The sequence below is a fragment of the Populus trichocarpa genome, chromosome 10, assembly GCF_000002775.5.
Source record: "Populus trichocarpa isolate Nisqually-1 chromosome 10, P.trichocarpa_v4.1, whole genome shotgun sequence".
Lineage (NCBI taxonomy): Eukaryota > Viridiplantae > Streptophyta > Magnoliopsida > Malpighiales > Salicaceae > Populus > Populus trichocarpa.
Window position 1 is genome coordinate 13837976 of NC_037294.2, and position 23037 is coordinate 13861012.

Below are 23037 nucleotides of genomic sequence, written 5' to 3' on the forward strand. Positions count from 1 at the left end.
ATTCCTTTTCCTGAATGTTTTAAGCATATTTTGTAATTTTAACTGTAATTAGTACGTACTATTTGTTCTTGGCTTTTAAATGCAGCAATGAATAGTAGAATGCTTTAACTTTTATAATTTAGTTTTTTTTATATAATTTTATTGTAGATTTAATAAGAAATTTATAATTTGTTTTAATTTAATTTTTATGGAGTTATTTTATTTTTATAATTCGGGTTTGGTAGATTAACCTGGGTTGACTGAGGTTATTTTTTAATTGATTTTTTTTCTTAACTTTATCCTTCAATATTAAATTGATTGAAAATTTGCTTTATATATTTTTTTATTTACTTTATACGGGTTTGTCACATTCTCATGATCCGAGATATGGATTAGCTCAATTGCTTAAGAGTTTTTTTTTGTTATTTTTTTTTAATTTCATCATTCAACATTGGGTTGAATGAGAATTAGACTTCATAATTTATTTTGGTTTGCTTTTTATGAAGTTATCTAGATCTCATGAATCGGGTCGTGGGTTTGGTCAATTAACTCATGTGTTTTTTTCATGTTCTTTTTTTAATTGATTTTTTTAATCTCATGACTAATGGTTGACAGGTTAGCTCAGGCTGACTCGACTCATTTTTCTAATTGAATTTTATTTTTAATTTCACCATTCAATATTGATTTTATTGATAATTGAACTTAATAATTTTTTTACTTGCTTTCTACAAGGTTACTAGGGTCTCATGACCTAGGTTGGAGATTTAACAAATTAACCTGAATTGATTCGAGTAAATCTAAGTCGATTCGAGTAAATTCAAGTAGATATAATATGTTGTCGTCCCAATATTTTAAAAAATATATCATCTTGATTTTTTTAGTTAAATTATATATTTTTTAGTCGATTAAATCTTATTTGGATATATAAAGTTGACTAAGTCATATCGAATCAACCTTCACATAATTTTTTTTAAAAAACAACATGCTAATAATAACTAGATATTTTTTTTTTCACTTTCAATAAAAAATTGAATTGACTTGCAATATAACTAAAGCAATTATATAGTTGTAACTATAATGTGATGTGATGTGATATAGTAAAATGAGAACTCGTAATAGGTGCAATTCAAGGGAAAATGTGAGGTACTTGTGATTTCTCCTCCATTTTTAGGAATGTGAATTGCAAGCTTTGATGGGAATTTTTTTTTAGTTTAACGTGGATGTCTGGGTTAGTTTGTGCGCACCTCGACTAATCCCACGGGCCCTGAAGTTAACGACCATGTAAGCCTTCATTGATTATTATATGAGCAACTACAGGGTTCGAACCTGAGACCACAGAGGGGACAAATTTTTTGATCCCAAACTCTTACCACTGGATCACCACCTAGATAGTTGCTTTGATGGGAAGTTGATCTTCCATATTTTCTTAATACGACTATTTTTCTCTTTGAAACGTCAGTCTTTCCATTCATTTTTTTTTATAACATGGCTTTTTCTTCGAATTTCCATCTAATTTACAGTGAATTTCCATCTAATTTACAGTGAATTTCTGACACATGATAAACACGTGCACGCCTTTTTTTGGTACGCTGTTAAGAACCAATGATAAACTGAACGAAAAATGGACAAAATGACCACGTGAGGAGATTTTCTAGAACAGAACTGGCTAGATAGAGAAGTAGTTAAGGGTCGAGGCTGAGAAAAAAAAAATCAAGAGTACCATTAGTCCAACCTGGATGTTCCATGGCCTCCTTGGATCCCATAGATGAACAGTAAACCAGGTTTTTTTACCGTGGCCAGAGTCATCGAAGTACACTGACACCCCCAGCTTTTTTTTTCCTGAGTATAGATGAAACGTTGTTGTTACTTATTATGAGAAAAAAATTGCTGTTGAATACCCATATTGCCTTTCTCCCTTCGACCAGCTGGCATCTGAACAGGAGAAGGGAATCCAACTCGTCTCCTTTAATCATGCATGTACTTTCTTGCTTATGCATCGCTGAACACAAAATTTGATGACATTTAAGTTTAAGATTCCATGCATCCTTATTTCTGGGACGAGCGATCGATGCCTTGTTATTATGGTAGCGTCACTCACCCGTTGTTTTAAGCTTGTTAAACGTGATACTAATCAAATTAATTAAGTTATTGTTATATATATATATATATATATATACAGCATAACATAACATAGACCACCAATATAGTATTACTCTATTGAACACCGAACCGAATAAATATTATAGTTTCAAAACTGACTCCTGTTTATTTGTAATGTCAGTTGTTACTGTCTTTTCTATCAACCTTCCGGTGAAGAAGTTGCCTTAGGGTGTGTTTGTCTAGCTACTCTATTTTATGGAAACTTAGACATCAACACTGGGCCAGCATATCTGTGATCTGGACCATGTCCGCAGCATATTTATCGCCAAACTTACAGAAAATGCAAATCATTTGATTCACTGGTGAAGATGATGAACCACGCGTTAAAAGACATTCCCTGAAGAAATTAACATCACGACCGACAATTAATTTAACTTTTTTTTTTTTTAAAAAAACTCGTTAACAAGAACCAGCATCTCACTTTGTTGGGGCTCCGTTGTGGTCAATAATGTCTTTGCATTGTGAAAAATAAGAGGTCAGCAAGAGGACAAGAAGTGCCTGTTCAAGCCAGAACAGTCAAGCGTGCCCTTGCTAATTCCATTTCCATCTGGAAACAACCAATATGCATAAAATGTAAATATAGAAATCCCGAAGAAACTAGATTAATTAATGAGATTTTAATTTTTTTTTTTTTAAGTTTATCAATTCGAATTTTATAAATTTTAGAACCATTAGAGATTTACATGGTCATTAACTTTAGGACCCATGAAATTAATCAAAATAGACGCAAACTGGCTCAAACACCCATATTAAAAAAAAAAAAGTAAATATAAAGTATATCAAACATGTACATGTGTCATTCTAACATGTGTATTGAGGTCATAAATTAATGAATACAATTGAAAAGTATCGCTTATGTGATTAATTGAATTATTTTCACAATTAACTGAAACCTTACCCTCTAATTTAATATTGATGAGTATAAAAATTATTTTTTTAGATTTATATCAACTTACTCATGTCATAAGGACACGTTAGAAAAAGTGAAAAACCATATCCTCCACGTGCCCTGCACTGAACGTTCTTCTCTCCGAGGGGAAAAAATGTAGGGTTGTGAGTCCCTTGTGATTTACAGTTGAAAGGAGTGATCTTTTTTTTTGTTTTTTGTTTTTATGTAGCGGTAACAATGCCCTAATACTCCAGTTACCACGCAATTTGTGTCGCCATATGTATGTTAGAACTGATCAGAAGACACAGATGTAGTGACAGTGATCTATGAAGTACTAGGGAATATATGTTGGGGGCACAGACAGACATTACGAAGAACATCTTCTTCTTTTTTTCTCTGTTTTTTCATAAGATTGTTGCCAGGTTTCCATTCCTTAGTATTCTTTGTTTTCCGTCATTTAGCCTTGTCCATGAACACGTATTTTAGGACCAACAAGATTTTCTTTTTGGCCAGGGGGATAACGAGATCTGGAAAAGTTATCTTGTGAGAATGTGATTTTGCTTCCAAACTGCAAATACGGTGGGATGGGTTTGAAATTTTCTCATGTCCCTTCTCTGTGAAACCCAGTTTGCTAAATTCAATTCTTTCTTATTTTCCATGTGTTCAGCTTCAGCACACCTACACAGTGGAATTAGGGTTCTAGAAATGGGTTCCACTAACTAAAGTCATCAGAAAACATTTAAAAAATAAAATGAACTGGTGATGGCTATAGAACAGTAATTATTTTTTTGGATACCAACGTAGATATTTCCGGAACAAGCCTTCATTCCAAAATTACATTCAAAGTTTTAGGACTGACGATTTTTTTTCCCGTACTTTGAAGGTGCTATGGCTCCCTTTAAACTTGAATGTGAAAATCCTCAGTTTTCAGTGGGATTGCTGGCTTGAGGATATTCGGTTCTGGTACAATGGAGAATGGAGTGTTTGTTTTTATGATTTAACTTGTTTTTAAATTTTTAGATGTTTTTTAATATTTTTAACGTGTTAACATTAAAAATTAAAAAAAAATATTTTAATATATTTTCAATTAAAAAATATTATATATACCAAATTATCATACACATACTTAACCCCTCTCTGGCCCAAAGTATTTTTGGTAATGGTAAGATTTTTTTTTATTATAAGTCATTTTTTTTTATGGTGAGTAAAAACCATTGTGAGAGGGGTTATAATGGTGTCGGCTATTGTGATTTGCTGAGTTTTTTACAAGAATATAGTATAATTTTTTGATAAAAAGAAAAAAAGAGCTTTTTATTTCTTTTTAAAACTGACACTTGCTCTTAAAAATGAGTAGTATTATATATATATATATATATATATATATATATATATATATATATATATAAAATTTACAATATTTAATAATTAACGATGAAGAAAATACGACGATAACAATAATTAGGTGGATAGTTGAAAAAAAAATGATGATGATAATAATAAAAAAAAACTGGGGAGATTGTAAAGGTAGCAACGATGGTAACATGCTATTATAATTTTTAAAATGTTTTATTATTTTTCATGAGTTATATATATATAAATTAATAAATAAATAAACTCAAGTTTATAAATTGATTATAATAATAATATTTTTATGTTGATAAAAAATATTTCACCCGGAATAAACGTCATTCGTTCACGTTTATTTAACGCAGAGTATTGGGCCCAAGGACTGGGCTGACCACGATCAATAAAATAAGGGTCGTCATTTTTATAGAGAACGAGAGAAGGATCGATGAGCGTGGAGAAGACGACCATGACGGACGCGTGGATTCGAGGTGTAGTGGAAGCCATACATTCTGCCCCTAATCAGGCTGTACTTTATCTCGCCGGTGGTGCCTCTCAGGTCTGTCCTTTTCCCTGTCTATCCTCCTTATCACATCACCACTTCATAATTAAGAAAAGCCAATAAAATTTGTGCGTGATAATTGTAGGCACTAGGATGGTTGCTGTCAGTACCTGGAGCTTCAAATACAGTGCTTGAAGCTGTTGTTCCTTACTCTAGGATGTCCTTTATTCAATTACTTGGCAAGGTAATCAAACTCGTTTTTTTCCTTTTAAGAATTTGTTTTTTAAGCATATGATTTTTATTTTTATTTTTTCAGATTCCCAGTCAACATTGTAGTCAACAAACTGCAGAGGAAATGGCTCTATTAGCTTACAACCGTGGTCTCAAGCTTTCCAGCCCAGGTCACTAATTAACATTTGGTAGTATTTGCTGATTAAATTTATCTGAATTTAATAATTAAATTGGCTTCTTTTCGTCTGTTGAATCAGGTTACCCTGTTGTTGGTGTGGGTTTTACCGGTTCTTTAGCCAGCTCACGTCCGAAATTTGGGGATCACAGGTTTTCTGTCTACAAGACATTCTCTGGATTCGCAGCATTTAATTCGCAGCATTTTGGGTTACTGCTTAACTTCTTGTTTTTCTTGCCTATAGGTTTTACTTGTCAACAAGAACATCCGATCGACTTTCAGTATCTACTGTTACATTGTCTAAGGTAGTCATGAAAGTTTATTTTCTTTTTTGAATTAAATTTCTAGTGTTGTGCTTTTGTAAGTACTCTTGTTGCTGATTTTTAACCCAGGGTTTGAGAACCCGGGAGCAAGAAGATACAGTTTCAAGTCATCTCTTACTCAAGGTTTGTGATAGACACTAGTTTGCTTTGTTCAATTATATGTTTCCAGTCAGTTAAAAGAAAAGAAAGAAGAAACGACGTTGCCACTGAAAATCATGAAATCTTTTATATCCCTTCATGTGTATTGTTTTGTGAAAGGTTGTATGAACTTTCAAGATCCTGAAGTCAGTAAGATAAAAGGAGTCCCGATGCAACGGGCAATCCTTTTACTCTGCCAACTGTGATATGCTTGTGATGGCTCCAATTTTACACATTTCTTGGTTAATTTTTGCTAGTGTTTCCCCCCTACTTTTTGTTACAGGCTATTGCAAATGCATGCAAAGTCCAGGCAGCATCTGTTTCTCATTTGACCGAATCTGACATGTCTGATGAACATGAAACACACTTCAGCGAAGATCAAGAATTGGAACAACTTATAGATGGGAAAATATGCTTTAAGGTTTATCCATTTTCAAGTGGTATGATTAGTTCCCTGGATTGAATAAATTGAAATCGCAGTAAATTTTGTCGATCATTTAGTTTCTACCACCTGTTTGCAGAGACTTATACACCTGCTGAGAGAAAGATAATACTTTCTGGTTCGTTTAATCCATTACACGACGGTCACGTCAAGCTTTTGGAAGTTGCTACTAGGTACATGAATCTGTAGTTGTAAATGTAAATTTAAGGCATGCTTGAGTCACTTTAATTCAATTTCCATGCCACTCATGCTGTAGACATTTATTTTAGCTTTTCTGTCATTTGTGTAAATGTGGGTAAAAATACAATGCTCCTCATTGTTTTCTCTTTTTTATGTAGCTTTTGTGGCAATGGATATCCCTGTTTTGAAATATCAGCAGTCAATGCTGACAAACCTCCACTATCAGTATCACAAATTAAGGACCGCATCAAGCAATTTGAAAAGGCTGGTGAGGCTCATTATTTGATTGTTTTCACACCTGGACATCATGTATTATGTGTGTTTGTGGAAGGGTCATATTTTTGTGATGATGTGGCTATAACTGGATGATTGTTTTTAGGGGAGGTGATAGAATTTTGGGGTAACTGGTGTAGGCATAGGTCACTTCTGAGCTAAAGGTAACAGAATGTTACTTTGAACATATCAGGATTATCATATGAGTTGCACTATGCTGCTTTTGTTGGGGAATAGCCTTCTTTCTCTTTGATGTAGAGTATTACTTTAACTAGCATTAAAGGCATTCCAAATGATTGTTTATCTCTGCCATATAGCTCTTAATGGACTCTGCCCCTGTGAAAACAGCATGGTTAATGGAATTGAATTTATTTCCCCGTGTTAGTTCTGTGGGATTCCTTGTTTTTTAACAGTATGCTAATTTTCCCTCAATACCTTATTTAGTTTGTGGTAGTTTTTAATTCTTCTTCCCCCCGCTTGAATGCTGAAACTCACTTAACAACAGAAATATGGCTCATATCTCGCTAAATTGTGTATGAAAAATGTCACCACCTACTTATATGTATGACCTATTAACAAGTTCACTTTTAGAATGGCAGGAAAGACAGTAATTATTTCCAATCAACCTTATTTCTATAAGAAGGCCGAGCTTTTTCCAGGCAGTGCTTTTGTGATTGGCGCAGACACGGTGGCAAGGCTTATTAACGTATGGATCTTGAAATTGCTTTAGTTGAATTTGCTCAAGTTATATTATGACCTCAGTTTATGATTCTGGTGCATTTTAATGGTGCATGCTGCATATTTAATATCACTTAGTATTTCATGCTGCTTTCTCCTTTCGTTGCAAATGTCGAGGTGCCTTATCTCTAGATGACATTCATTGCATCTCTAATGAATATAGATATTGTCTGTAAGATCTTCTTTGGAAAAGATCTCTATTTTGCTGGCAAGATTCTATTGTGCAAATGCATTTTTTTTGCTGCCATATTGTCATATTGTACATATTCACAAATCAAAGTTATTAAGGGCCATGGATTACTGATTAAACTGTACAGTTTATGGATCTCAGTTTCTTATGGACGTGATGCAAAATGTTTGTAACAAACAATAAAGAGAAGGCTATCTAGAGACAAGAGTTTTGCATTTCTACTTTCTCATTTCTGTTGGAATGTATTTCGTATAACCAAAATAAGAGGCATTATTAACCTAAAACTTGGAACTTTTCTAGATTTGAAAAACTAGAAAATGTATTTAAATAGTAAAATACAGGATAAGTACAGGTTCTTAAACTATGCTCAAAATCTTGAAATCTAAAAATGAAAACTTGGTTTTTCAAGAAAAAATCTCATTCTTTGACCGCTGAATGTAATTTCTAATCCTTGCAATTTTCCTGAAATTCATTCAAGTAAGCACATCTTCAAATCCCATTTTTTAAGCCCTTTCTGCAGAAGCCATGCATTCATGCTTGTTCATGGGAGTTAGTGGTATGGAAGGAAACTAACATGCTGGAATACTTTTCTGAGTTCCTAATGTGGTCCTTTACTGATGCATTCAAATTGATCTATGCGTGGATTAACTTTGCTTGCCAACATACCCATGTAACTCTGATGTTCTAGGATATGTTTACTACTGCGCCTATTTTCCCCTTTTATTTTCTTTTCCTATGTGAATTGAACTTTGGGCATGGGTATTTGGTTCTTTGCATTTCAGTGTGTGCCTGGGGGGTGGAATTATTATGTCCGTAGATAGCGACAGAGAAGGCCTTAATAATGCAAGAGACCGGTATATTTGTTTTATTGGGCTCCCTACTCTACTCTTTAGCAGGAATGCCTCCAAAAACTACGAGGACAGGAAAATATGACCTGACTTGCAACGTAAAGTAAATTGATGTTACTATGGAAACAATGACCTGATCTGAACATTTACATTTCATCTCCGTTTGCTAGGAAAAATATTTGTGTTAGAATGGACAAGTTTTTCTTTCCCTGTCCATTTATATTCATTTATTATTATTTTACTGCTTTCCAGCCTAAGTATTATGATGGAGACCATGGGAAGATGCTAGAGATACTTGATGGATGCAAAAGAATTGGGTGCACCTTCCTTGTAGGTGGCCGTAATGTGGATGGTGTCTTTAAGGTGTTTCCACATACCATAAGCCCATAAAAGTATCCTTTTTCATCTCTATTTTCTTCTTTTGGAAATTCTGTCAATGTTGTTTGCTTGGTCTTTCTGCAGGTTCTCGAAGACTTCGACATTCCAGAGACATTGAAAGATATGTTTGTCTCAATACCAGCTGATAGGTTCCGCATAGATATTTCCTCCACAGAAATAAGAAATAGTGGTGGATTGTGATCTCATAGGCAGCAACATCTACTGATGACATCCTTCTTTGTATGATAATTTTGCGCTATGCCTATAGAAAGTACTTTCCTATTATTCATGCATCTACTGATTACTAGAGTTGAAAGAAAAGAAAATTGTTATAGAAATGCAAATAAAAGTCATTACGGGTACCAAATGCTGCTATGATTTTATCTTCACCGCATGTTTTACACTTGTATTTGAATCTGCAGTACCCGTGAAATTTTAAGTGAATCATTGAAACATTATTGATCTTTCCTTAATTGTTCTTGCAGCAGTGCTGTTTGTAGTGTGTTTGTTTTTGAGGTAACTTTTGTGGTTGTGGTTTTAAAAAAGTAAGTTTAAAAAAAGTGTGGTTAGTTGAGGTTAATTGGATTTAGATACGTGTTTGGTAAAAACTATAGTTGAAGTTGATGTGCAGCAAAATACATGTATAAAATATTTGGTAGTTGTGTGATTGTGGTTGCTTTTCAAAGTACTTTTTATTTGAAAATGTATTAAAATAATATATTTTTATTTTTAAAAAATTATTTTTAATATAAGCCCATCAAAATGATCTAAAAACATCAAAAAAATATTAATTTGAAGAAAAAAAATTTAAATTTTTTAAAAAGTGTTTTTGAAACGCAAAAACAAACAGTGTTTTATGAAACTCAGTTAAAAAAGCATATAAAAACTACTTTACGAAAACTACATTTCAAACTCAATTTTTTAATAGATTTTACAATGTAAAACGTAGTTTTTATAATTATCAAATACTTTGCTATATTTTTTATACCATAAATATAAAAACAGATGCAAAACAACCCAGAAGACTCTCAAAGCAGCGAGCCATGAGATATCTTTTAATAGGATACAGTTTTAAGTATGATATGAAATTTTCACGTTATGGGTGTTCTAAGAGGCTGTTTGTCTACGCGGCTGCGGCTGCGTTTTATAAAACGCAGCCCGCAGCTGTTTGGTAATCAAAAAACTTACTTTACTGTGCATGGGGTCCACATGTTTTTTGCGTTTAAAACGCTGGAAAGAAAAAGCAATGAAAACATGCTTGCATGCACTGTAGAAACCTGCGGACAGTGCAATTCACTGCTGTTCAATTGTGAATTGCACTGTTCACGTGAACAGTGCAATTCACTTGCACTGTTCGTGTTTTTTTTTTTTAGTGTGTTAATTGTATTATTTTTTTAAAAAAAAAAAACTAGTTTAGAGAATTAAATTCATTCGGGATGTGAACAATATTTTTTTCTCAAAAAACTAGTATAGAGTGAATTAAATTTACGCGCACAGTAATATCAATTTTATATCTGATAATATTTTATCTAATTTTATTACACGTTCAAAAAGTTATGAAAACTGTAGTTCTTATCGGATGAATTTGTAATGGAATTATAAATAGTTTAATGGAATAATAAAAAATATTTTATATAAAGTATTATTTTTTTCATGATGTAATAAGAGTAATTAATTTTACAATATTTAAATTTAAAACCATCAATATTAATATATTTTTAAAAAAATTATTTTATAACCTCAATTTCAAAAACATTCTTAACCAAACACATTAAACTACTTTTTTTTAAACCTCAATTTTAAACACAGTTTTAACCAAACACCTATTTTTTCAAACCAACCTCAACTAAAAGTACTTTTTATAAAACAACTTTTTTAAAACCACAACCACAACAGCTACCGTAATACCAAACACACTCTAACTCCTAAATATCGCCTGCCAGCTTTTTACCGTATTCCAGTTCAGTTTCCAGAAGTACTTCTAAATCATTAGTGTATGTCCTCAAGAGTGTATATGAAATTCTGAAAAGCAGCTGATGTCACAGAAGATTTTGGCATTGTATGAACCTAAAACTAGTGGTATCCTACCTGGACGAGGAAAGAGTTGTATGAACCTAATATAGAAATAGAATTTTAACTAGTGGTATCCTACCTGGACGGGGGGAGAGGAAGGTCCACACTGTCACCTTGTTAGCCTTAATTATAGCTTCGGCTCTGTATTTTTTTTTAAAATATAATCCAGTGGATGTTGCTAAATGGAGGGAGGGCATGCGCTTTGACCAAATAAGAAGAAATTGGGATGCCAATACATATCTCTGGATAAGAAATTGTCATCTGAAATTGGATAAGAAATCTCTGGCTATTATTCATTTCGTCATAATAATGGCTAATGCAATTACATATCTTTGTTTTTTTTTTTAATCATGAATCGGCCATGATCTAAGGTGCTTATAATATAAATAAAAATGAAGACAACTCAAAAAAAAAAAAAAAAGAACGAAAATCTGTAATTGTTGCATTAACTACCTTATCTTCTTAACTAGAATGCAAATTTTGATTGAAACTTGTTAGAAACGGAACTTGGTAGGTATACTGCACCGTTGATAATTTGCAGAAGTGAATTTGTTCTTGTGCCTCTTATGCTGTGCCGACAAGCCATGGAGACAGCAGCGAACTCGAGCTTATCCACCACAGGCCGCACCGCATCCAGCACATGTTGTACCATAAGTATCAGTAGTAGAGGCTTTGTCTTTCGACGCACCACCGGCACAAGATAAAATGACAGATGCAATTATAGAAAGAGTGACGATTGCAGCCCAGAAGAGTAAAGCTGCACTGCTCAAGTCTTCACCATAGATTTTTCCATCTCCTCTTATCGTCTCTTTCCAAACTCTCACCATCTCTCCCTCTCTCCCTCTCTTCTTGGCTCGTGATGGCTAGGGACACTGATCTGAATGGTTAAGTCCTCCTTTCGTTAGCAATATCATATATGCTATCATTTCATCAATACTTTTTTTTTTTTTTTTTTGCATTGACTTGACGCAAGGTCACAAGTATATATCAAATTTAACCACCAATTACATAATGCCATGTCATGACAAGAAAAGCTTTGTAGCCTATGAGGTTTCCCAAAGAACAAGTTACCTTAATTTCCAGTAGAGGGCAATTGAAAACCATGGACAAGACACATGAAAACCATGTGTCGGAAAGAGAGGACTAGTCCAAATCTTATCAAATTCAAAGTCAGTTTTGGGGACATGAAGCGCCGAATAAAGGAGAAGGGAAATTAAAGGTAGAAGAAGGAAAGGCCTCTTCTCACAAGGGTTCCATAATTTTTGGGATTAATTATAGCCATTGTCTCAGGCCAGTAATTATCAACCTTTCATCTAACAAGGTCAGCAAAAGACGCGACAAGTCTACTCTCCAAATTGATTTATCTTCCGCCAAGAGTACATGCATATAGTTATTTGTCTGCAAAATGCGTGTATTTTTTCTTAAAGTATGGGTGTATTGCCACTGGGAAAATACCTTAGTATATAATTTAAATAAACGCATGAATATATTAACCTCTGACTTTGTCAACATATTCAACATTCATCTACTAGAAATCTCCAGAGCAGGTCCGTAAACAGAGTGAAAAATAAGGAAATCATGCGGGTAGGGTTTTCGGTGTCAGAATCCCAAAAACTAAGATAAAATGTGTATAACGTGGGGGGGTCCAAGTTTTCTTCATTATTATTAGATTGTTAAATATTCTATTGATAGAAAGTCAATGTCTTTGTGTTTTAAATTTGATTTAAAACAATATTCTATTGCTGCGTTAATGCCACCTATGAACTCTCTGACCATTTAGGTCAGTGTGTCTCTCTGACTTCTTACTCTGTGCGTTCTCAATATTAACATGAACGGTTTTGGAGTTCGACATTGAGCGGTCTTTTAGGATTCCAGCAGGCAATTCTGGGGACTTACGGTTCCAAAATTTAATTTTATGCTTTCAACAAAGTTGCGAAGGAAACAGGCTCTCTCCGAGATATTTTGTTCTCAGGCTTTAGGGTTTTTTTTTTCCATTACTGTTCGAGGAGACAAAAAAAGAAATGAAAAGAAAAGAGAAAAGTACATATAAGTTTAATTTTGCAAAAAATAAATTATAATAAATTCTATGATAATATTTTAATATCAATAAATTCACTTATAATTTATTTCTAAGAAAAAAAGAGAGTTCCTATTTAGTTGTCCGACCCCGTTATCCTTTCATATATTTTAAAATGTACTATTTTTAAGTTTTTTTTTTTTTACTTTTTTTTTTCTCTCATTTAGTTTTCTTTTGAAGCCTTTCATAATAAATCATTTCCTTTTATGCATATACCCATTGGCCCGGCCCAAACACAAAATTCCTTGAGCCGGGCTTCAAAAATTTAGTTGAGCTATTTGTCTGAGTGTCTTGACAGGCTTCCATTGCAGAGATTTTGGGGAGTTAGAACCTCAAATTGTAAATGTAATATATCAATTTGAGTTATTATATTCTTACACTATTAATTTTGGTATACTATGTCTGTTTAGTGTATTTACTTTGGTTTAACATATCCTCAAGATAAGATGAGCACAGGCTTTTGTCAGTTTAAGACACGTGATGTGATTAAAAAGTGTCACATATCCAAAATTAAATTTTGAAAGTATTTTCTTTAAGATTATATATTATAAATAAATAAAGAATAAAAATATTCTTTAATCACATCACATATCTTAAATTAACCATAAATAAACCAAAATAATAATACAAATGCACCATCATTTAAATCCATATGTACTTGCGCTTTTTTATGCGTGACGTGATGACGGCTATTAAAGAATGTTTTCCGGCTCTCCGTGCACCGACACAAATAACCGAGAAATCCACAAATTGGGGCGACAGAATGCAGCAACATTTCCTCAAATATGGTAGGCTTATCAAGTTACCAAAATTGTCATGATTCTAACATAATTTGTTAAAATTTTTGAAAAAATAATTCAGGTTAAAAAAATATTTGAATAATACAATTTGAATATAACTCCTCCCTCTCTTTATTGATCATGATATCTTGAATCTTACAAAAATATGCATTTTTGCGTTATGACAAATGCAGTTTTGGGACTTCATAGAGGGTTGTAGTAATGATGATACCGAGCCGTCTTCAAGGTATCAAGGAGATATTGTTTCTATGGTTGCTGATATTGGTGTCACTGAACCAAATTCTCGGATCCCAGCCACCGAATTTCTCGAATTCTAATGCGATGGAAACTGAGAGTTTTCAAGAACTTTCTTGGGGCTTAACAGACATAGAGTGTCATCCAATTTTACAGGCCACAACTAGCACTGAGCTGAAAAGGGAGCTTCCATGGGAACCTTGCATAATAGAGTCAAGCGGAAGCTAAAAAGAAATCTCAGGACATACCACTCTTTCAAAAATCTCGAAGTGAAGTGAGTAGTAGAAACTGACTTGGCTTGGTTTGTTTTCATACATGTTCTCTTAATTTTTCCTTACTATTTGTTTTAGGCTAAATACGTGGTCATAACGGATGTATACGCATTTTATTCTATCTATGTGGGCTTTAATGGTCACAAGGATACCCGCGCTTCGAATACTCTTGTCACTAGACCTATTCATATGAATTGAATATTGTCACACTTATCTGTTTGGTTTTAGGTGTCTGACAAGGTTTGCGGAGAACCGAGGAGAAAGAAGCATGAGCAAAGGCCTAAAAGAACACGTTCAGCTGAGATGCATAATGTGTCTGTAAGAATGAGTAGCAGCCTTGATATTTCGTAATCATGTGTTCTAAAAATTTCAGTCCGTCCAACTATGTTGTTGTATTTGTTATTGGGCAGAGGCCCAGGGACCGGATCAAGGGAAAGCTGAGAGCTCTACAGGAATTGATACCCAACTGTCACAAGGTCGCAGTGTCTAATCTATATTGACAATATCTTCTTGATTTTGCTGTTAACAGGAAGCTGGGATGCTCAAGTTTCCTATCTCAGCATGGATTTTAGTATAAGCCATATTGTAATTTTACAAAAACATTACCTGCAATTTGTTTTCTGAACTATGAATTAGTTAGCAATGGTGTTTTTCACTAATGATTATGTGAAGGATCGGCTATGTAGCCAACTACCTTAAATTCTCTTCATGTTATAGGCTTTTGTAATTTCACGTGTAGTGGTTTGAGCTGTATTTATATATTTATCAGGTTAAGGGAGCTTTGTGAGTCCAGATATTTGAAACTTAAAATCTGTCACAAACCGAGCTCTGATTTTGACATGCAGCTATCTATTTGTTTGCTTTCTAGCTAGTTCATCATTCATGTGGCTATTCAGAAGCTGCTGAAGTAAGAGTTTACATGGTTGAGCTAGTAGCTGTTATAAATGAGTTGTTCTGAAAAGCATATAAGAGTTTTTTTTTTTTTTTTTCATTTGAGTGGTTGCCACTAATTCATCTTTAAATGGTCGTAGTAGTACTGGATGACATGGTATTATGTTTCTTTTTGCTAAAGCAATTTATTTAATTGTTAGTTATTGCTGGTCTCTGTGAGGATTTCTGACTGTTTTGATGCTTCTCTCCAGATTTTTTGTTTCTGTTTCTTGGCAATGCCGTCTAATTACATCCAATCAATCAAAATTTCACAACTGTATTTCAGCAGGACCGACCGTCAATGCTAGAAGATGCTGTTGAATATCTTAAAGCCTTGAAGCTTCAAGTTGAAGTGATCACTTTATCTGTAATTGCAGTTCTTCAAGCCTTGCCTGCTATTAACTTGTTTCTTTTTCTGTCCATCAGATGCTGTCCATGAGTGGTGGAGCAACGTGCCAGGCCTCATGTATGCCACAGGCTGGAATTCCAAGTGTACCAATTCCCCAATTTTCTATATAGGCATCCATGAGGCCAAGTCCAGGAATGGGAATGTTTAGCATGTCGCATTCGTTGGGTCTTCCAATGATATCACTTCCCTCAGCTGTGCATCTCCATTCTTCACTATCAGCAGCAGCAGCTGGATTGAATCCAATGACTGCACATGAAATTCTCCCCAACCCTCAAGTGCAAATGCCATTCATTTCCTCACAGCCATTACCTGCAGATGTAGCCACATCAAGTACACCGCCAACATTTGCAACTGGGTTCTCTGCCACATACGATAGTCCTGACGAAGGAGAGTATAGTCCTCGAATGTACCGAAGGAACACCATCTGATTATCATCTACCAGTAAACATGTCAAGTTAATTCCAACCTGTACTCCTTTTTTTTAATGCTTTTGGAATCCACTATGATCATACCTTTTGTTCCCTGACCAATTATTATCTCCAGTTATCTTTTGCCGAAGTTGATTGCTATACAATTCTTTGCTATATTAATTATCAGTTCTCAGAATCATGACAGAGTTGTAGAAATGCTAGCCATACTCTTCAATAACTGCAAGTCATATTATAACGCCTTTGTTCACACAGAATGTGGTTCCAGTCTACTTTCTTCAACGAGGAAGCTGGCTGGCGGCTACAATTTAGTCAGTGACAGAGAGAAAAATGTTTCTTATTTGAATTTTGAAGTGCTGGTTGACTTCATTTGATTATTGCAGGAGGATAACTGAAGGCTTGCATCAGACAGTTTCCTTGGACAGAAATGTTGAGTTAGCATCAATTTCTTCCACTTATATATCATTGTATCCATGATTAGCTAATTACCTGTTATGTCGTGAAATCAAATATCATTTCTCAAGAAAATCCTACGCTCTAGGCTTTAGCAACTTTCGTTATGTTTCTTAACAGTGAGATCATAAGATGTTTAAACATGAATGGTAATGGTGAAGTTACGGGTCAGTCCACCATTTGAATTGGAATGGCAGAACTTGTAAACAGATACCTGTGCAGAATGTTTCTTAAATCAGCAGGCAAATAAGAGGTTCCCATCATAACATTTCAATCTTGTACATGATTTTTCATGACCAAAATTCAAGATCAAGCAGCTGGACCAGCATTGATCTTGAAGTTCGAAGTAAAATCGTTAGGGTTCATGATATATTTCTTTGTAAATAAAATTCCTTAGCTATTGTTGCACAGGAAATTAAATACATCAGTGTGTTTGAAGCTAACAGGCATGCTCTATAATTTTATTGATTTTACATTGCTTATTTGATTGTGAAAATGATATAATAAAATCTGGTACTTGATGCTTGAAATTGACCTCAGACAGGTCAAAGTGTAGCCTCAAATACAAATTCTGAGGGTGATATACCATGAAATGCTATCCCATTGACACCAAATTCTCCTATCTTTTTCTTCAGAAAGAAAAAAGATCTCTCGCGTCTTTCTTGCAGTCTCTAGTTAACTAGCTAGTACGATGTTCATAAGTTAGTGGTTTTTTCTTGTCTGATTTTTCAGTAGAGTCTGAGTAAAAAAATAGAAAAACTAAGAAAAAAAAAACTGAAAAAATTAATCCGTGAAAAAAAATCGATTAAAATTTTTAAAAAACCGACCGGTTCGGTTTTAGTTTTATAAATCGGAAACCGAAAAAACCGAACCCAAACCGAAAAAAACCGGTTTTTGTTATAAAATAACCGAACCAAAACCAGTCGGTTTGAACTGGTTTCAGTTTTTTTAAAAAAAACCGGTTTGATTATTTTTTTTTATAAAAACCAAACCAAACTGAATCGAAAATAATCACCCCTATTTCTCAGGCTAGGAATTTTATTTTGCTTGTTGCAGAGGTTCTCTCTTCGTTTCTGATTAATGAAATTCAATTCATTCTGCAGGAAGAAAAGAAAAATTACCAAAATATTTAGGATATGTTTTTTAACAAAGTAAAACAATTTCTTTTAAGATCTTGTTTATTTAAATTTTTTTTACCTTTTTTCTTTAAGAAAATAAAAAAACTGTATTTACTAATTGATATTTAGCAGAACATGATTTTCGTAAGAAAAACATGAAAAGTTTATGTTAACAAACTTTCCAGTTGAAAAAATAAGGGTTGCATTGGATTTTTTTCTTCTCTTGAGATCGCATTTTCTTTTTCTATGGTATTTTCTTTTATTATTTTAAAAGCAAATCAAATTAGCATGATTCTGATGTTTATATTTAAAATTGATGGTCAGTGCATTCTTTTCTAAAATGGGGATGAAAGATTGATAACTACTATATTATAAAAATAAACAATTTAATTATTCATTACTAGTTGAAGAATAAATACATTATTGTAAAATCTCAAGCGCAAGGAGAGGGCAGCACATTATTCTTACAGCAAAATCCTCATGCGTTACAAGACCAGGAGCGGTGCTAGCTTAATTGCTTAACCTAGGCCAAAAAAACATAGTAAAGATTAGGGTTACAGTCCTTGAGTAGATCAATCCATAGGTTAGTGGGTTGATTTGGATTAACGATTTTTTTTAATCCAAAATAGCTTTACTTTAAACCCCCAAAAAAAAAAAAAAACTGAAACCGCATCCTTTTGAAACAAAGTTGATCGGCACTTTTCTTTAATTTCCTCTCATTTTTTGTTTCGCCGCCTCCTTAAAATCTGCTCAAGCTCTGCCCCACTAATTAAGAGAATAAAGTGGGGTAATTAAGAAAAGAAAAACAGATTTACCTTGATTGATGGCAACTTCGAGAGTTTAGTTTGGTGGTTAAACTTAAACGTATAATTATAATTATATATAATTTGGAGTTAATATTCAGAAAGATTTATTAAGTTTATTTAAATATAGAAGATGTAAAATACGTTTTTAAAGTCAATTATAGAACTTAATCTTGATAAATTAGTCTGAGAATATCCTTATGATAAAGAAACTTTGATCGAATTGTAATGAAAATCCAACGCCTATAATGGGAGGGGGCCACTGTATAACATCCTACTTTAATTAATCTCATAATGTTGCCCTATCAACTTTGAGTGGCGTCATTACGGGCTTTTTATTTCTTATTTCAAATAAACAATTACCCATAATGAAATTAAAGATTAATGAAAAGAAGGTTAAAAAAATTATAGAAAATTATCACCAAACACATTAAATTCTGGGGAAAATGTCAAAAGAGAAGGCAATATAGAATTCTATGAAAAGCAGTGTAGGATCCCTAGTCTATTACTTTATGGGGGAAATGTCAAAAAAATTCAAATTTTATTATAAAAAAAAAAACAAGTTGAAACTCGATGCCAGAGACCCTAATCTTCTATGTAATTATGTTCAATTAATGAGTTTTTTGTTGGCTTCCTCGCGGGGAAGAAATGTCAGATTTCAACCACCTGATTGGTTTCCTAACAAAGTCCATGAGACCACTCATCCAGAATTTGAACCTGGAACCTCAGAGCCAGTTGGATTTATAGATTCACAATTCTTTCTCAGATTCATTTGAGGGCCCATTGTATATCAGAGCTGCAAAACAAGGAGTAGCATTCTGCAACATCTCACCAAGCTAGAAGGAACCACGCCACTTAAAAACTTGACAATCAAAGTTTTAGAATTATTACAAGAGCAACAATCATAAGACTATTGTGCAGCCAAGTGTGGATGGACTCAATGGGCATAGCGGGACACAGGCAGATGCGATCTTAATAGTATAACTATAATGTCAAATCCGTGCAAGTGACCAGTGTTAGCAGTATGATCAACGAAGACCAACCCAGCATAATACGCGGAGGCAATACCATGAAGTGCACAACAAATATACATAGAAAAAACACGAATTTCACACCAGACATGATATAAGTCGACGTATGCATGCTTGAAGATCTCCAACACCATTTCATTTTCCTCTATCAATCTTTCCCCATTGATAAGCCCCCAAAACTGTAGATATTGACCTCATCGAATCATAGTTAAACCTTCTCAAACTCACTTGTTTGTTGCTGCTGTGGGTAACTTGCACTGGTCATCCCAACACCTACATTCTGGTGTTTCTCCCATCCACCGGTATCGGCTCTCGAGTGAGCAAAATAGTAAAGGATTGACCCTATCAATGACAGCAATGTAAGAGCTGCACCAGCAGCAAAGACACCTTTGCGAAGGGTGGCGCATGATAATTCACCCTGATTAAACAATCCTCTGTACTTGGTATGATATGCATTCCTTGCTGATCCAGCTAATAAGCATGCCTCAGCTCCTAAAAAGCTTAACCTGAAGATTTAGTAGTTAAGATTTCTCACCTATTATAAATCCAAATAACTAACAAAATAAGCCAAATAAGGCATGCCATTTTGGAGGACAGCAGCCATATCATTAGCAGGCATATACATAAAATATCCTAAAACCTAAAACATCTAAAATATCCTACCAACTACCAAGCTCATTAGCATTCAGGTAGAGAAATTAAGAGTAATGCTATTTCACAAGAAAAAGTTACAAGCATAGACTACAAGAAAATTTGATAGACATCCAATCACGTGATCCATGTGGAGATTATCGGTGGGTTCCAACAATCTATTGCTTTATAATTTTCGGGTATTTTTGCTTATTAGCATTGTTTTTAAAGAAAACTAACAAAATAACATAGTTTAAAAAAGAAGCTGTGAAATAACACTTTTTGTATATGGACTGAAAAAAGCAACATTCAAATTTGTCTCTCTTTCTTTTTTTTCCCTCTCTCCTCTCTTTAGAAATTACAATGAGAGAGGAGAGAGAAAACAAATAGAAGCCCTAGAGGCGTATTGAAACTCAGATTATAATATCACTAGTACCATCATAAAAATCACGACAAGACGAATCCAACAATACCAAAAAGATCACCAACAATGAATGGAGTAGGCTACACTTTCACCAAAATCAAATGAGCCACCCGCCATCTTTGTGGAGCAAGTGTAGCACAATTCAATAACTGTTGGTGACCTTCCTTAGTGTCATTAGATTCGTCTCATCGGGATCATCTCAATGGTACATGTGGTTTTCTAATCGAAACTTTGATATGCCTTTGATATTTATTTTTTTATTTTCTCTCTCCTCATCATAATTTATGTAACTCATTTCACAATTTCTTTGAAATGTCATGTTTTTGAATAACGAACAAATTTGAATGTTGTAGTTCCCAATAAGTATAAACTATATTATTTTGCCAATTATTTTTTAAATTTTGTTATTTTGTCAAAAAAACTTATAAAAAAAGCATGTTAATTTAAAAAAAAAAATCACAATTTTCTTTGAAAATAGTATTATTCAATTGAAAATCACCGTAAAGGGGAGCCCTTATTCATAGAGTTCTCACAAAAAGGTATTCCCGAGTGTGATTACGGTTGTTTTTCAAAGTGTTTTTTCCTTGAAAATGCATTAAAATGATGTTTTTTTTATTTTTTTTAAATCATTTTTAATATCAGCGCATCAAAATAATATGAAAATACTAAAAAAAATATTAATTTAAAACAAAGAAAAAAATAAAAAAAAAATTAATTTTTTTAAAAAATACTTTTAAAATCCAAAAAGTCAAGACAGTGGGTCAGTTACCAACTCCCGAAAAGACAAATGCCAAAGCCTACTGTGCCTAGATTGAAACCTAAAAGCCGAAAGTTGAAAATGGAGGCACTATAGCCCAAGGATTTAATTAACTGCAGATTAATCACTACCAAATATAACCACATAAATTATTATGAATTGCAAAGTACTAATGTAATTCAACACACACTCTTTATTCAGATTAGCATATTTCCTAATTTTGTTGCTTAGTTCACATGTTGCCACTTAATAGTTCAAACGACAGAGTGCAAATATTCGAGAAACTTTTAACTCCTTTGTCGGTGGGAGAGTAAATTTTGAAATGGGACCCAATTAATCAATTAAGTATATGTGAATAAAGGACTGATCTAGACCGTTAAAATTAATGATTCTAAATAATTGAAGAAAAAATGATGATAGACAGCGAATTTGAAGAGATGGGAAGGGAGAAAATGGAAACTTTCTTTTACCAGGAAAAGATGAAGAAGATGATGGCACAAGTAGTGGAGCAGCTTCCAGTAACAAGGCCTTTACCAAAGCAGAGACACCTGGTAACGCCGTTTAAAATCATTTGGCTAATAAGTATCAGCCCAAACGCCGCTAGCCCGTAAACCGTAGACGCGTCCGTATCGTAGACACAGTAAGTCCTCTCATCGTACTGGTCAGGCACCACCTTAGCCTTCTCACACAACACAAAACAAAAAATTAACAGAACTGATAAAGACTCAAAAATCGAGAGAGAGAGAGAGAGAGTTACGGTGCTGCGACGTCTTTCAGCGCCGATGGCGAGGACGAAGGCGATGAGGTGAAGAGAAGTGATGACAGCTAAAATGGAGACCGAGACTGCCATTTTTTTTTTCGCTTTTGCTGCTACTCTCTTACTCCCTGTGTCAGTATATGTATGCTAACAATATGCTGTTTTGCTTGCTTTGATAAGATTCCCCTTTTGCCCCTTTCTATTCATTTCTCTATGTTTCACTTCTGTTTCTATAGTTTAGAATTCCCTGATTTTGCCCTTTGAATTTGCAGAAAATTCCAACGTTAACATTAAACAACAAAAAGCCTATTTTTTATTTTTTAGTTTTTGAAGTGTGTTTTGAGATACTATAGCATGTATCTGGACTTGAGAGAGAGAGAGAGAGAGAGAGAAATGAAATGAAATTTGGAGTAACTTAAATAGTAGATGGTAAAATTGAGAGTCTTTAATAAGCTATAGGACTAATGTTCGATAATCTTAAACTGTTGGAGAACGGTGTAATATTATTGAATCTTTAAGGGCATTGTTTTTTAGTTTTGTGTTAGTTAATTCTCTGCTTTTAATGGTTAGTAAATCAGTCGTCTATTCGAGCTTGAGTTCTTGCATTTCTCTTTCCCACTTTCCTCTTTATAGGGGAGCTGCTGTGCTTTCTCTGGATGCTCTGCTTTCTGGATATGAGCCGATATTTTTTAGTTTAATTAGCGTGTAAAATATGGTTGTCATTAAAGGAGGTTTTGATCTGGTGCTGTCATGAGCACGGAATGAAGATGGAGATCAACTAATGATGGGGCAATGGAGGGATTTGCTGGTTTTGATTGTAATCCTGGTATTTCGGTGTGAGAGAGCATGTAAGAATGTGTGGAGGGGAGTGGGACCTCTTACTGACTTTGTTGACTAACGTGTCTGTTCAGTAGCTCGAACGCGGCTGGCTTGTCGGGACGCCTGGTTTCCTGTTATCTTACCCGGTGTCCCAGGGTATTGGGTATATTTGTTGAAGTGTTCACGCCGTTTTTTTTAAGAAATTTATTTTTTTTTATTATTTTTTGTGTGT

The 23037-nt window shown here is 33.9% G+C and overlaps 2 protein-coding genes and 1 long non-coding RNA gene across 3 annotated transcripts; 2 read left to right on the forward strand and 1 right to left on the reverse strand.

Moving 5' to 3' along the window:
• The first annotated feature begins 4763 nt into the window (after nucleotides 1-4763).
• On the forward strand, nucleotides 4764-9265 carry LOC7459820 (uncharacterized). The gene is made up of 12 exons (XM_002314802.4): nucleotides 4764-4931; nucleotides 5020-5118; nucleotides 5191-5275; nucleotides 5363-5432; nucleotides 5525-5585; nucleotides 5673-5726; nucleotides 6025-6181; nucleotides 6263-6356; nucleotides 6522-6631; nucleotides 7236-7342; nucleotides 8665-8775; nucleotides 8875-9265. Exons 1-12 carry the CDS (start codon nucleotides 4821-4823, stop codon nucleotides 8989-8991), a joined length of 1176 nt encoding a protein of 391 aa, XP_002314838.4. The 5' UTR covers nucleotides 4764-4820; the 3' UTR covers nucleotides 8992-9265.
• Nucleotides 9266-13558: 4293 nt separating this feature from the next.
• On the forward strand, nucleotides 13559-16819 carry LOC112328929 (uncharacterized). Its single transcript, XR_002984268.2, has 3 exons — nucleotides 13559-13728; nucleotides 13914-14248; nucleotides 14475-16819. It is a non-coding gene; the product is annotated as an uncharacterized LOC112328929 (long non-coding RNA).
• A 2405-nt stretch (nucleotides 16820-19224) lies between these two features.
• On the reverse strand, nucleotides 19225-22231 carry LOC7459821 (uncharacterized). Its single transcript, XM_002315886.4, has 3 exons — nucleotides 21987-22231; nucleotides 21700-21908; nucleotides 19225-19924 (listed from the first exon to the last, which is right to left on the reverse strand). Exons 1-3 carry the CDS (start codon nucleotides 22077-22079, stop codon nucleotides 19627-19629), a joined length of 600 nt encoding a protein of 199 aa, XP_002315922.1. The 5' UTR covers nucleotides 22080-22231; the 3' UTR covers nucleotides 19225-19626.
• Between the last annotated feature and the right edge of the window lie 806 nt (nucleotides 22232-23037).